The sequence below is a fragment of the Stylophora pistillata genome, chromosome 5, assembly GCF_964205215.1.
Source record: "Stylophora pistillata chromosome 5, jaStyPist1.2, whole genome shotgun sequence".
In the NCBI taxonomy this organism is placed as follows: Eukaryota; Metazoa; Cnidaria; class Anthozoa; order Scleractinia; family Pocilloporidae; genus Stylophora; species Stylophora pistillata.
Window position 1 is genome coordinate 6,050,216 of NC_142523.1, and position 16,573 is coordinate 6,066,788.

Below are 16,573 nucleotides of genomic sequence, written 5' to 3' on the forward strand. Positions count from 1 at the left end.
CTTCAAGGATGGCAACGGCCTTGGTGTGAAGTCATGGGCATACAGCAAGCCACCAACAAAATTTCATTGTGCTTCATGCTTTAAAAAACTTATCCCTGACACAGATAACATAGTGGGAGATTGCTAGTCATGTGGTGTTTCCCAGCTGCTAGAAAATTATGTTATAACATGGAATCTCTGCATACTGGTCATTACTGAAAATAATAAAAAGCTTTGGTTCACTTTGCCACGCCAACAGCTTCAACACCTTTGAGCTGTGTTGGATACAACTTATGAAAAAAAGGCAGCAATGAGACCAAATGATATCAAGCTCACAATTTCAAAAGAAAACAGAGAAATTGTTAACCAATATGACAGCACTGAGTATAAACTCTTGTTAGTAGAAATGACTACCATCAAGAACTTTGATTTCTTATAAAAAAATAAAAAATAAAAAGAACCACAACATTCAATTTAAACATTGGTTTGTTAACATTTTTCAATGTTGCTGTTATTCCTCGTGCAATGATTTTTGACACTAAATCATTAATTTTCTTGATGAGCATTTAGTACTTCACCTTTGCACTGTCAGTTAAAATTTTTGTACCATAGATAACTATGTGCAAGTTTAAATTTTTAAAGATAATTATACCATTTTCAAACCAAACAGAGAAGTTGTAATCTAATTTGATGATATCAAGTTTAAATTCTTGTCAGTAGAGGTGAAATTACGAATACCATAGACTTAAATATCTCATCAAAAAAGGGAAGGACCAGAGCATTCAATTTAGACATTACCCTGTTGACATTTTCCAGTGTTACTGTTAATCCCAATATAATGATTGTTTACAGTAATATCCTTGATGAACATTAAGTACGATGTTTTCAGTGTTAGTTTAAATTGGTACGATAGGATAAATACTGGGTATGTACAAGTTTAATTTGTTTTCACCAATTGAAAATAACACAGTTTTGAAACCAAACAGAGAAATTATTGTCCAATATGATGACATTAAGTTTAAATATTGTCAGTAGAATGATGTAATTATCAATATCAAGAGCTTTGGTTTCTAAACAAAAACTAGTAATTGATAAGAAAAGGCTCAGGATATTCAATAGAGACATTACATGTACCTTTGTCTATACTTTCCAATGTTAGTGTTATTCCTTTAATTCATGCAATGTCACCTTTACCAGTTTGTGTATGCCTATCTCCAAATCCATAATCACCATTTGTTCGCTTAGTTTCAGCCAGCCCAGTGAATATAGGCCCAGTATGGAGTCTGATTGTAATTCAACCTCTGCTTGTCAACTCTCTTATAATGTACTATTGCACAAGAGAGCTGTTTCCCTTAGTCTGTTGGATGTCATTAAGGCAACCAAACCTTCATCATGCGCCCAACACCAAACAGCCTACCATGCAGAACAATTCTCAAGCAAATAGACACACTAATTGTTGTTCATCACAGCACCAGGGAGACTCGTGCGCCAGATACAGTTCTGGCAAGAGTAACTGCCCATCTTATTGCTAACACAGCCTTTACTACAATCGAGGCATTTACATCTTCTCCAGCAGAGAAGGATCAAGCAGTTTATCTAACACTGAGCAGAATACAGCCCTTTGCATTGATGAAGGCCATAACATTAATTTTGTGTAGTCTGTGATGTTATTTATGAAGTAGAGGCCACTACTGTAACGACGTTAATTTATGTATGTCGAGTTAATTTATACAGTTTACCTTACATCTGAGTTCCCGGATGTTTTCGTTCGCTTCGCTTGATGTGCAGTCGGCTTACAAGATTAAATGTTGTGTTTAGAGTCTCTGGTGTTTCACTGTCTGTCTTAGCGAACACGTTACAAATACCACTGATATATGATATTGCATTTACAAAAAAGTGTTGTGGAGACATTCTTGTAAGTTGGTTGAGGTTGATTTGTTTATTTGATTAAAAACTCTTTGGTTGAGTTTCTTGTTTGTGCTCATTCGGAGTTAAAGACCAACACAGAGTCAGTAACAAGAAGCCACCAACTCCAGAAAAAAAATTGAGAGGATGAGAGAACTTGTCTTCCAGTAGTAATTTTCTAACCGTGTTGATGAAAAGCAATAACATGAATTTTTAGCACAGCTAATCCAGAAAAACAGATTCAGTGTTGCATTGAAATTTCCTGTCATATAATTATTATAATCATTTTGAAAAAGTTATAAAACACCTTCTTTACAGAAAGGAAAACATAACTCAGCCAAAGCAGGAAAGTTAGAGAAGGTGACAAAACCACTGCATTATAGATGGATATCGAAAGGTCTGAACAACATTGGGCATCACATATGTAGGTTTAAGTCAAGTTAAATGGTTGTCCTCACTTGTAGAAGAGCCAATGACTTTGATAGACTTAAAAGTATAAAAAAAATTAAACACCTAAAACTGCCTCTAAAGATAAGACATGCAAGAACAAAATGTTCTTAAAACATGTTTTTTCTTAGAGTTATGGGAACATTAGAACTTCCCACCCCTTTCCATCTGTGAAGCAAAAAGTGTAAATTCTTTTAAAGTCTTAGTTCATTCTCTTGAACAAGTTGTTATTAAAAGAAGATTTTTCTTTTAGTCTTTTGTTGTGCTTTAAAATAGAAAGACTGTATTTCAATTTCAGTACACCATACACAGCTTTACTATTAAAAAATGGATTTGAGTTTAAGGCTCGGTTAAGGTTTGGGCACCTTTAATATTATAGGACTCACTGGCTTTCGGACTAGGACTCATTGGTTTTGGACTGGGACTCATGATTTTTTTATGAAATGAGTCCCAGGACTCACCATAGCAACTTGTAACAAAATCACTGCCTAGTTTATTTATTTTTTAATATTTACCAGATTGGTAGTATATCTCTTTCTACCATATTTTAATTTGCATCATAATTTTCCACTACTGATGTGCTCTAATATGGGTCCTTAGGACTCTTTTGCATTTCATCCCCTGGCTTCATTTTTTATAATATATATGAATATATGCCATAATTCAATGTATACCAGTATTCAATGCTTTTGATCAAATCAGTAGCAACTCAAATTCAATAATTTAGGCCTTTAAATTCAGAACAGAACAAAGCATGGTTGCTTATTTACAGAACCTGCAGTTTCCTACAAAGACCAGCAAAAACATGAACCAATATTTTTGCAAAATTTCCAAACAAACACTAAAGTAAATTGTGCTGTCTACTTCTATCTACAGAGAAGCATTTAGTGCTCAAGCCCAAATTTGATTCTTCATCACCTGTTAAAATACAGAAGTTCCAACTAAAGAAAAACCATAAGATAGCAAAAAGGAAGAACTGATTCTCACCAAAAGAACAAAAATTCAAGATCCCCATGGAAGTGAGACAGATTTTGACCTCCATCAAATAAACAAAGAAACCATAGAAGCAACAGACAGCTCAGTAGAGGAAATTCGAGGTCGAGAAAATAATACCCAGGTCAACATTGCTGGCTGTATTTTATTTGATGGTGCTGCAGAAATTGTGAATTTTCACAGAAAAACTTCTACTATACAAGAAGTCCTGTTTACAGATAACAGTGGATCTCTACGACTGGTCTTGTGGAATCAAGACACAAGTAAAATAAAATCAGGGCAATGTTACAAAATATCAAATGTTGCCATTAAAGAATTTAATGGTGAAACTATATTCACTTTAATGAAAAACAGCAAAATAAGTGAGGCTGACAGATTAAAGATATAGATCGAGAATTTGTTGTATTAGAGAAGAAACAACAATTGAAGCTGCAATTCCCACCAGAAGGAAGTATCTAAGTTCAATCTTATTGAACCCACAACAAGTGCCATTCGAAAGTTATGGACAGTGATAAGAAAATCCTCAAATATTCTGAGTGTGGCCTCATGCAACTGAAGACCAAATGTCGCAGTAAAATAATGGCCAGTATTCTTACCATCACTGGGAAAGACATGACTTCCCTTGATATATTTGACAATATGATTAAACAACTGTAAACTATTACAACAGAACAGAATGGGGAATTGGTGAAAGAATTTGCAGACCTTAGTGATGATAAGCAAATGGAAATATCGTTGTGAAATTATTAGTTAATTGTAAGTAAACGTTAATGAAATTGAAAAGAGTAGGTTCATTGAAAAATTATAAAAAGTGCAAAGTTTGAAGTAGATAATTAGGAATTCGTTTGTATTAATACTGATAAATGGTTCTTTCTGACAAGGAGAAATAGAAACAAAATAGAAAATAGAAAGCTGAAAATAAGTATTTATTTTATTTTATTTTATCTAGTGAAAAATGTATTCACCTAAGAAAATCGCAGGTTCCCCACAGTCTGGGCAAAGAGGGGTGAATTACTTTAATCATTTCCCGAGACAAAGATTAATCCCATATGGGCAAATTTCGGAGGCTACTTCTGATAAAACTATGTTAGACAAAGCTAACTCAATAAACTGTGAGTATCTGATCAGGCCAAAAATTGCAATGAGTGAATTTGCTGAAACTGTTCAATCAAACATGAATTTACTGGTGCATAAGTGTGAAAAGCTAGATTTCGAATCAGTCAGCAGCCATATTTATAAGCTTGATGAAGTAATGAAGGTTTTTAACACAAAAAACAATCAGACAGTCTCTAGTAAAGATGTGCGCAATGTGCTTAAGTACTTCATTGAAGATAACTGTGAAAGGGACGATGCTTTTGATAACTTGGAGCATCTTGGCATGATGATGTATACAATCGCCAGCCATCAAAAACAGGTTAGGGCACTAGTAAGAGATCCCAGGATCTATAGTTTGAAGTGCAAAAATTTGAATGCTTCAGAAGGTTTCAAATCCAGTCCTTCTATAACAACATTAAAAGACTGGTGGAGTAAGGAGCTTGTTACCGAAGAGACAAAAGCACCGTTGGTACCAACTTTTAGTAGGAGGAGTTTGTTGGAAGAACTGGGATGTTCTTCAGGGTCTGAAGGCGAATCTGAACAAGTTCAAACGAGCAGTAAGGTAGCAAAAAAGCGTCGATTAGAATCTGTTAGTTCTAGTAAAGTGAGTAGTATTAGTTCTGAAATGAAAGAATCTGCAACGAGTACTGAGTCTGTTTTGAAGTCTGCTAAAAAGCAAAAATTAGGGACTACTTGTCTCGATAAAGGAAGCAAAGTAATGTCTTCTATAACTGAAAGTGCAAAGAAATCTGAAGGTAGTAGTGTGCCAGCAAAATGGCGAGTACCATTGCCGTCATCTAGTGACGAAGAAGAACTAAGCCGCAAGTCTAAGGACTCTGCCGGACAGATTAAGTCTAAGAAAGAGAAAAAGTCCAAACACAAGCATAATGAATGAGAATGTGCTTGTTTGGTGGCAGGTGAAATGCTCTCCTGATTTTTCAGTTGAGAGGTACATTCCCTGGTTTATGCATGTTGTGTTTTTATAAATAGATGTCAAATTGCCCCGAAAGAGAAGGTGTAACTGAATTGTTGGCAAGAGCTAAACAGTTAAATATCGAAAGTGATCAAGAAAGCATACGTAGTTCTATACTGAACTCTGTCGAGTCTCCGTTAGACGAACAAAAACAGTCAGATGTTGAAGTAGTGGACACTGAGAGAGAAAGGAGAAAGGGAAAAGAACTGAGAAGAAAGGAAAGAGAGGAAGAAGACAGAAGAAGAGAGGAGGAAGACAGAAGGAGAGATGAGGAAACATCTAACAGACGAAGAAAAAGAAAACATGACGAGTTGAGAGATGAGAAGAGAACGAGATCAGGAAATGAGGAACAGACTCAAAGACGCAGAAGGGGTAAGTACAAGTTGGTTGGTTTTATATTTTTCAAGATTTTACTATTGTATTGTTTTCTTTTGTAGTTCGTTGCTACAATTGTGGTAAGATTGGGCACTTTAAACGTGAGTGTCTGAATAAAAGAAAACGACCAACCAAAGAAGGATTCACTTTCAACCTCAATGGAGGAACGATGCAAGTTCATATCCATGACAAAGATTTCAAGTAGATAAAAAAAAAAAAAAAAAAAAAAATTTAACATGTTGCGTTATACACGTTGATGTTTCTTTTTCTTTGTTAATATTGTAATATTGTTTATGGTGGTCATTGTCAGTTGTGTGGTTACTTGTTTTACTTAAACTAGTATTGACCAGATGTTGCGTTATTTTTTTTTAGATCCCAGCAACAATGAGCTCGTTTGGTCAGCGAGTGATACCCCTAGCATAATGATTTATGATGAAATGAAACAGTGTTCATCATATCTGGTTGTGATAGATAATACCGATTTAAACGGGGGGACTGGGAAACCAACAACGTAGATATGAATATTCATCTTGTTCAGTACATTTTATTTAAACTTTAATGATTTTGAATGATTATTATTATTGATTATTAATTGAACAAATGTTTCTTTTGTCCTGATTAGCGGGAAGTAGAAGGTTATGCGTATTCTTGGAAATGATGGCTGAGTGCGTGGTATGTCAGTGAATGAAGTATTCTGAAAGATGGTTAACGATAGTCTCATGGTTAAATGTGTAGATCTTGTTCCTAAGATGGATAAATAAAAGAACATTGATTCTAACAAATTGTATGAATTTTATAACTGGTTAACTGAATAGAAAAATGGTTACACTTCTATCGAAAGGGGAAGAGAATGTTATCTTAGTATCAGAAAGATCTGTTGTTTCGTTGAAATAAAACATTCGAAGGATGAAATCAGCTCAAGCTGGATACAACTTAGTATTTGAGATCGTGAAACAGTTCTAGAATATTGAAATGGTTTCTTAGTGACTAATTTGGTAACAAGAAAACCATGATATTCTGTGGTATGAAGCAAAGTCGTTTAGCAATGTGCTTTCGAATAAAGATAATAAGTTTAACGAATAGCGTTAACATTTATAGTTTAACGTATGCAAATGTCTGTACAGATTGGATTTCAGATTGAACTGAATTTACTCTAAGGCTATTATGAACGAAATTTAACTGGAGACAAGGGAAAATAAGGTATTTTATGTTGACACATTTATGTATCTTTGTGATAACAGTGAAAACAGGATTCGTTGTTGGACTCTAATAATATTAGAGTGAAAATAATATGGTTTGTTTTTGTGCGAGAGCGGAAGTCGGGATAAACGTAAAATATTAGAAGCGCGCTAACGAAAAAATTAAATTCTCTTTTATTTGGGCAATAGATGTTTAAAATCAGATATTAATGGATTCAGTAGAATGTTTTGCATGGTTTGATGCGTTGATCTAGACCTCGCGTGGAAGCGTATTTCAGAAATTTTGTAAATACAACTGTCTATTTTCATGAACCGTTGAACTGTCATCGAAAGTACTGTAAAATGTAAGCATAGATAATCGGTTGGCATTCTTTCGTCTTTCTGAATTATAAGACATGAGTAATATTGTAAGAAACTACAGGAATTCTTCGTCTGATTTAGTCGGATACAAAAATTTCTGCGCTTCTCTGAAAAGAGAAAACAACGGTAAAAGATAGCTGAAAACGCGTGTGTTATCCTGTTTAAATTAGTAGCTCGCGTGACCTTGTGCCTGAAGTTGTCTAGAACCGAGTTTCTCATATTTTCAAAGGCTCGTGAAAAGTTCAAAGTCGAAATGAGATAAATTTAGTACCATGAAAATCAGAAAATTCTCCTCTTTCGGATGATATAAGTTTTTCTGATGCGCCGTTAAATTAATTTTAATGTTTATTTTTTCAAATGCATTACGTCATGATATGCAAATTTGGTTGAGCTGTAGAGACCTTTGCTCTTAGGAATAAAATCTTTCTTTTGATGTAAAAAGAATAAAATTAATATGGATGAAAAAGTGAACATAGCTCTTTCATGTGATATAAATCTTTGTGGCGCGCTTTAAAAAATATTTTTTCGTTTTTTTCGTGAGACTTGTACAAGCTTCTAAGGCCCGGTTCAAACGTCGAACTTTACATGTGCCGAACCTAATAATTAGGTTCGGCACATGTAAAGTTCGACGTTTGAATCAATTAGGTCCGGCAGATTTGTATTCGGGTCGACCTGCCGTTCTATTCGACCGGGCTTGTCGGATAGAACGGCAAAAGATCAACTTTGATTCATACGTCGAACCGTTTCATGTGCCGAATCTAATGCATACATTACAAATACATTAAATAAATTAATTTTTACCCAGAGTTCTGCACGATTCTTATGTTTGACATGCGCATACGACTTGTTTTGATCTTTTCAAACAAAATGGCGGGAAGAGCGGAAGATATGTGTTCCTCTTGCTTCGAGAACACGAAATATACGTGTCTTCTAGAGACTTCTAGAGACAATTTAATTAGTTTCAATGTAAGTTTTTTTATTAGAGGGGAGATGTTGCATAATCAGCAATTCACACCACCATTTAGATTTATCACAACAGAATTGTTGCTAATTAGTGTATATTGTAATGTGACCGTAATCATATGCAAAATGCCTGAAGGTATAAAGCACGTGAATTTTGACTCTACATTTATTATTACTTGGATTGGTGTGTGCGAAAATAAAGAACCTTATTTTTACAGGACCGAGTAGTTAACAAAAGCGTGATCCACGCACTCAAAGTACAGTTTGCTAGACATGGTATTCCGGAAGTCCTGGTTACAGACAACAGGACACAAATTCAGCTCGTCTGAATTTGCAAAATTCACAGAGACAAAGATTTAAGAACAAGACCTCAAGCACGCGCTATCCTTAGTCAAACGGAAAAGCAGAGAATACCGTCAAAGTTTGCAAAGCGCTGCTTAAGAAAGCATGAGCAGACAACAAAGATAAAAAACAAGCAACGCGTGGTAACTGCGGCAGATGTGGAATGCTGTCTAAGAGCACTCTGCTCACGCTCTTGGACTGGAGAAACACCCCATAAGGCCTTGGAACCTCACCGGCTCAACGTCTGATGGGCAGAAGAACACGAACGCTCTTGCCAACTCACACCAAACTGCTAGAACCACAAGTAGACAGCCAGATAGGAGACAAGTTGGCAGAGCAAACAGCCATGCAAAGGCAGCGGTATAACACGAAAAGTCAACCACTAACACTGTTACAGCCAGGTCGTCTATCAGGATGAAACTCCCTAGTGATACTAAATGCTCTCTTGGAAGTTGTGTGAAGATTCTTCCGAACTGTTCGTATGAAGTGGAAGTTGCCGGTCGCCATCACCATTGCAACAGGCGTCAGCTCAGAACAACGGCTGAGACACCGCCCCCTCCTTCAGTCGAACAAGATCTTCTGCACCACCATCCACAGACTACATAGCCCTCCCAGCACGAGCCACGACACAAAACTGGCTATTGATCACAACCAGCCTGTCACCATGCATACAACCGTGACTTCTAAGCCAGCTGTCCAATTGTGGAGGTCATCCCTTGTCAGGAAGTCACCAGCTTGGCATGATGATTATGTCGTGAACACTTAACTTTATGAAAGGGAGATGTAACTATACAGGATTTCAAGTACCACTAAAAAAAAACCACAGTAGTAAGTTTTAAGGATATGATATGGTTTTTTCACTAAATAAATCAACCAAGAAGCCATACATTGACTTTTCATTATTATTCCAATGCATTGTTTGTAGATTGCAAATGCTTTGTACTTTTTCTTTTGTTTATTTTTCTTTTTTAAACAGTGCTAATTGTAGTAAAACTTTGCTCTTGCTCTGCTTTGTGTCATTTCATAATGTTATGTAACATAGCAAGTATTTAAAACTGTACTGTTAATTGTAGTTTGTTCAGTTTTACCCAGTAAGCTTAACTGTACTTTCGTCGTACCATTTCGTGCAGCTTTTTGGCTGTCAGCTAGTGACTCCTCAGTATTGCAACAGATGGAAGTTTTTTATTAAGTAGTTTTCATCATTATTTTCATTGTAGTTTTCCCAAGTGTATTTAGCTTAATTTACATTGTATTAGGTTTTCGTTTGCTATTTTCTTTGCAGTTTTAACCATTTCGTTTCGCTCCGTTTCATTTTGTTTCATTCATTCTATGCCGGCCACTGTCATCAATTGGGTAAATCAAATATTTTGAAATTTGTGTTAAAAACTGTTCTGGAGTTTTCTTTGCTGAAGAGTTAGTTGCCCATGGTAGTTATATTGTTTTCATCAGAGTTTATAGCATAAAAGTGTACATAGTTCTTGTGATAATAAAAGATCACATATTCCCATTTTTTCTTAGCTTGAAGATATTTAAATCCTCAATTACAAAAGAATTCCCATTGGCCTGAAAGTATTTAACTCTGAAACTGAAGTAGCTAGTTTGTTTTGTCTCAAAGTGGAATAAAGAATGCAGTAGTCATCCACACTCAAAGATAGAAAAGGTTCAATAAAGCTTGTCTTGTGGGAGGAATATATTGATAAACTGGATGTCAACACAACTACCTTGTTCAAAAACCTGAGGTTACAGGTCTCAGAATCATTATGATAGTTATCTCAACACTCCAAAGACTTTAGCCCAGAACAATCAGTTGCATTAGGAAGACCACTGGCTGATTTTGATGACATTATGGCTTCAAGGATGGCAACGGCCTTGGTGTGAAGTCATGGGCATACAGCAAGCCACCAACAAAATTTCATTGTGTTTCATGCTTTAAAAAACTTATCCCTGACACAGATAACATAGTGGGAGATTGCTAGTCATGTGGTGTTTCCCAGCTGCTAGAAAATTATGTTATAACATGGAATCTCTGCATACTGGTCATTACTGAAAATAATAAAAAGCTTTGGTTCACTTTGCCACACCAACAGCTTCAACACCATTGAGCTGTGTTGGATACAACTTATGAAATAAAGGCAGCAATGAGACCAAATGATATCAAGCTCACAATTTCAAAAGAAAACAGAGAAATTGTTAACCAATATGACAGCACTGAGTATAAACTCTTGTTAGTAGAAATGACTACCATCAAGAACTTTGATTTCTTATAAAAAAAATAAAAAAATAAAAAGAACCACGACATTCAATTTAAACATTGGTTTGTTAACATTTTTCAATGTTGCTGTTATTCCTCGTGCAATGATTTTTGACACTAAATCATTAATTTTCTTGATGAGCATTTAGTACTTCACCTTTGCACTGTTAGTTAAAATTTTTGTACCATAGATAACTATGTGCAAGTTTAAATTTTTAAAGATAATTATACCATTTTCAAACCAAACAGAGAAGTTGTAATCTAATTTGATGATATCAAGTTTAAATTCTTGTCAGTAGAGGTGAAATTACGAATACCATAGACTTAAATATCTCATCAAAAAAGGGAAGGACCAGAGCATTCAATTTAGACATTACCCTGTTGACATTTGCCAGTGTTACTGTTAATCCCAATATAATGATTGTTTACAGTAATATCCTTGATGAACATTAAGTATGATGTTTTCAGTGTTAGTTTAAATTGGTACAATAGGATAAATACTGGGTATGTACAAGTTTAATTTGTTTTCACCAATTGAAAATAACACAGTTTTGAAACCAAACAGAGAAATTATTGTCCAATATGATGACATTAAGTTTAAATATTGTCAGTACAATGATGTAATTATCAATATCAAGAGCTTTGGTTTCTAAACAAAAACTAGTAATTGATAGGAAAAGGCTCAGGATATTCAATAGAGACATTACATGTACCTTTGTCTATACTTTCCAATGTTAGTGTTATTCCTTTAATTCATGCAATGTCACCTTTACCAGTTTGTGTATGCCTATCTCCAAATCCATAATCACCATTTGTCCGCTTAGTTTCAGCCAGCCCAGTGAATATAGGCCCAGTATGGAGTCTGATTGTAATTCAACCTCTGCTTGTCAACTCTCTTATAATGTACTATTGCACAAGAGAGCTGTTTCCCTTAGTCTGTTGGATGTCATTAAGGCAACCAAAGCTTCATCATGCACCCAACACCAAACAGCCTACCATGCAGAACAATTCTCCAGCAAATAGACACACTAATTGTTGTTCATCACAGCACCAGGGAGACTCATGCGCCAGATACAGTTCTGGCAAGAGTAACTGCCCAACTTATTGCTAACACAGCCTTTACTACAATCGAGGCATTTACATCTTCTCCAGCAGAGAAGGATCAAGCAGTTTATCTAACACTGAGCAGAATACAGCCCTTTGCATTGATGAAGGCCATAACATCAATTTTGTGTAGTCTGTGATGTTATTTATGAAGTAGAGGCCAATACTGTAACGATGTTAATTTATAGAGTCCTAAAGTGTGACGTCACGTTGCCATGACAGCATTTTTTTCTGGTCTAAACAGTTTAAACTCATACTTCAAACATGGCGTCTTTATCGATATGCTCACTCGTTTCTTTCTTTTCTGGAGAGCGGAAATCGCTTGATCGCGGAGAAAACCACTTCAAATCCGACCATGTCCAAAGCTTTATTTATTCCAGGGGAGTCATCAAAGGTGAAGTCCAAGCAAGCATGAAAAATAAGGACTACAAAGTCACAGTAAGTTGCCAATTTGGGATCACAACACGTATGTTCAATTCGAAGAACTCCCAACCTCGATTTCACCTCCAATTTAATGTTTATATTGCGGAATATATATTGCAACTTACGTGTCTGTTTCGAATTATCTTTTTATCAGATTTATCTCGATGAAAACCTTGAAATAAAAAACACAGAATGCGAGTGTCCTCGCGGCGAGTTCAAGTGCAGTCACGCGGCAGCCATATTTATTTATGGCATCCATAACCTTAGCAGGACGGACCTGGAATGCCAATGGAAACGAAAGCGAAAGGCAGAAAGCGTACAGTCTGCAAGCCAGATGTTTCCAGCGCCACCGAAGAAGAAGGATTACAGCCCTTTGGCGCGCGATCCTAGCCGAGAAGATCGGATGTGGCTGTACAGCGAACTAAAGCGCTATGGCAAATTTACAGGGACCTGCTGGATCTTGAGTCCCGAACCACAACCTGCTACCCCTCTCCCGATCAAGACGATTGAGGATATCATTTATTCAGAAGGTTTCCTTATGGCATCTACGAAGGAAAAACAATTAGAGTACTTGATTGAGAATGCCAAAGTAGAGGAGAGAACCATAAATGTTGTGAGCACCCTCACGGCTGGCCAGCGAAACAGCCCTGCATGGCACCAAGCTCGTAGAGGCCGCCTGACTGCCAGTAATTTTGGCTCCGTCCTCCAGGCAAAAAGAGTTACACCGTCTCTTATCAAGCGACTACTTGGGGAATACAACTTGAGTGGAGTTAAAGCAATTGCATGGGGACAGGACAATGAGACTGAGGCCCTGAAATCCTTCACCAACATCACAAACTTTACACCTGTACAGACCGGCCTTTGGCTACACGAGTCGGGAGTTCTGGGTGCTTCCCCTGATGGACTTGTGGGAGACGACTCGGTGATTGAGTGTAAGTGCCCCTACACACATCGAAATGCGACAATCAAGGAAGCTTGTAGGCACAAAGACTTTTACTTGGAGGAGAAGGAAGGGAATTATACGCTGTCTACCACACATGTTTACTGGCATCAGTGTCAAGGCCAGATGTTCCTGACAAAGCGCAAATTCTGCTACTTTGTTGTATGGACCACAAAGGATAGTGTAGTTATCAAGATTGAACGAGATGAATCTTGGGAGCACAATATTACTATCTTGAGTGATTTTTACTTTCATCAACTATTCCCAAAGATTACCGAGGGAGAACTTTGAAAAGTGGTGCACAGATGCTGGACATAATCAGAGTGGGGGGGGGGGGGGGAGTGGGAGCTAATGTAAATAGGCAGTAGCTAATGTTAAAAGGTATTTTTTTAAATTTCATACATTAATTTCTTAATATAACATTACATATTCTACACGCAGATAGAGACACAAGATAAAGAACCCACATTTTTCCATTTAGCATAGTAACTTAATAATAAATTACATTCTTCCTGAAAGCAAGCTTAAACAATTTTTTTTTTTGCAACCAATGGCTACTGGTAGCTGGTAACACTTATCCTGGTTACTCAACAGGGCCCAGGTACATAAAACTTATGCCACACTTAAGTAGGCTTGCATAGCAATGCAAAGGGAAGGGGAGAGAGCCAAAACAAAATCCATGCAGCACAGGTTATTTTTTCTGACTACCTCTCACCATCCCTTAAGCTAATTGAAGTGTGGCTTTAGTTTTATACACCTGGACTCAGGCTCCCAGCTTCACAGACACAAAAGTAAAACCTTTAAGCCAGCACGACTTTCACACTTGGAACTACTGGACGAAAGAATTCCATACTGGTCACATGCCCCTGACCTGGATTTAGTTGAAATGACAATTTAAGAATGTCACTGGTTTTCATTATAATCTATTTTCACAGAACACATAGTAGTTTGTATTAATGAACATAAAGGAGATGAATATCAGAAAAATGTAAAACTGACCACATCATATTTTTGACCAAAGCTATGTCAATACCATTTGATCTGTTACAGTAGGGCTTCTAGTAATACAAAAATAATATTAAAAACTCATTGTACTATAATTTAGTTGAAAAAAAGTTCTATTCAGTCAAATTCAAAGTCTTCGCAGCCATCCTTGATCAATGGATACTGCAAATTAACAAGAGCTGAGCACAGTTGGCATAGCTTGTCAGCATGGCACCTCAAAAATGCTGGGATGAAGCCAAGGATGCGAAAACTCTTAAGTCTTGCATTTGCACGCTCTACGTGGATGCGACATCGAGCTATTGATTTTGTCGCCCTTGCCTCACTCTCTGTAAACTTTCCATTGTTGAGAAATGGTGGTATGTTCACTGAAACACCTCTTGGAACTACATCGCTGATGAGAAAACCTTTGTCTGCCAGAACAAGATCACCAGCACTCAAATGTTTACAAAACCCAGACTCTTTAACCATGACCTTGTCACTGACTGAGCCAGGAAAAAGATCACTAACATAGGTTATAACTCCATTTGGGGCAACCCCTATAATGACTTTGAAAGAGTTCATTCCCCTGTAGCTGGAATATGTAGCATTCTGCTGGGACATGAGCTTAGGTGCAGCAATTTCAATGTCTGTACAATCAATCACAATGCGGCAACTGCTGTACTCAGTGAAAGAAGATGGCAAACACATCTTGTTCTTTTCTCTAGATGGCACAGTTGTTATGATGTCTTTGAACAGGAGAGAATGCAGAACATGGACAAAAGTTAGTACTATGTTAGCAACAGTTGCAACACTGCATGAAAACAACTGGGCTAAATGTAGATTGGTATAATTTTGTTTCAGTTTCATCAGAGTGATAAATATCTGGTCCTCAAGTGTGATCGCCTCAACCTTCCATCCAGCATAATAGTTTATTTCACCCTTGAATCTTGAAACATATCCCACAACAATATCAAAAACATCCTTAGTGGGTAGACCTGTCTCCATCCGTATCACCTCAGGGCTCAAGCTCTTAGCAGAGTAGTGTGCACTATAGTAACTTGACACTTCCTTGTGTTTAGCAAGTTCTGTTGAAGTCATATCAAGCTCTATTGACAGCAGAGCTTCTTTGGAACTTGTCTTTTCCTCTTGTGAGCATTCAGTGGAACATGGTTCAGAGTTCTCTTTAATCTCTTCAAGCACAGATGCTACAGTTGGTAATTTCGTGGGCTCGGCAGACACTTTCCGTTTTTTCTTGGGGGTAGGTGTACTGGGAGGTGTTGGTCCTGTACCTGGCAGCAAGTCCAAACTATCAAACAGCTTGTGCCTGTTTCTGTCACTGATGGTTGGCATATTTTCTTTTCGCCCATCTTTAAAGTGACAACTGCAAAGTCGCGAATGTTTGCTGGGCTTTCTATCTCCTCTCCTATAACAGAAAAAGACAGAAGCAGTTACTATACTTGCGCTTAAAAAACCCAAAGTTTAGTTGGTCACATGCTTAACCTTGTAGTCTAAGACGTGAATGCGAAGCGAGTATTTCTCTGAGCTTGTTACTTAATACTAGTTAGTGTAAAAGCTTTGATATTCACAACTATCATATAGTTTTTTAGTAACTAAATAATCTTAGATCAAGACTGAAGACAAGGAAAGGCAAAGCCGCGAGAAAAGAAATAAGACAAGAAAGAGAAACAGCTAATCGTGAATCAGTTTGAGATAAAAAAAAAACAGCTATTTCTAATCGATGGTACAGCATCGAAATATATATTTTTCGAAAAATACTCACCTTACAAATGATATCCACTTATCATAGAGTGTTTTATGTTTTTTCTGGTCTGGAAACGAAAAGAATCGGCAGCAGTGGCTTTCAGATGTGTGATTGCAATCTGGATGAAAACACTGGCCCATCGCAAACTTCGTCTCCGTGGCGTTTTGACTCGAATTATTGCTCACCAGGTGCTTTTGTCCGCTTATTATACTCTTCAATAGTAAGGCCAAAGGTTATCTTGATTCTCTTTATCTTATTTCTATTATTGGAGGATAAAATGCGCTATTATAGCTCTTGAAGTGTTCGAGGTCAACGACAATGTGTCACGCTAGGGACGCCATATTGGTTTGTTTAGACCACAGAATTCCGGTGCTATGGAAACGTGACGTAAGCACTTTAGGACTCTATGTATGTCGAGTTAATTTATACAGTTTACCTTACATCTGAGTTCCCCGATGTTTTCGTTCGCTTCGCTTGA

General features: G+C 36.9%; 2 protein-coding genes across 2 annotated transcripts; one reads left to right on the forward strand and one right to left on the reverse strand.

Annotated features, from left to right (window-relative positions):
* Window positions 1-12,187: 12,187 nt before the first annotated feature.
* On the forward strand, window positions 12,188-14,449 carry LOC148729998 (uncharacterized). The gene is made up of 2 exons (XM_088759646.1): window positions 12,188-12,424; window positions 12,564-14,449. Exons 1-2 carry the CDS (start codon window positions 12,251-12,253, stop codon window positions 13,638-13,640), a joined length of 1,251 nt encoding a protein of 416 aa, XP_088615772.1. The 5' UTR covers window positions 12,188-12,250; the 3' UTR covers window positions 13,641-14,449.
* LOC148729999 (uncharacterized) lies at window positions 13,805-16,518 on the reverse strand. The gene is made up of 2 exons (XM_088759645.1): window positions 16,114-16,518; window positions 13,805-15,756 (listed from the first exon to the last, which is right to left on the reverse strand). Exons 1-2 carry the CDS (start codon window positions 16,233-16,235, stop codon window positions 14,472-14,474), a joined length of 1,407 nt encoding a protein of 468 aa, XP_088615771.1. The 5' UTR covers window positions 16,236-16,518; the 3' UTR covers window positions 13,805-14,471.
* Window positions 16,519-16,573: the final 55 nt, after the last annotated feature.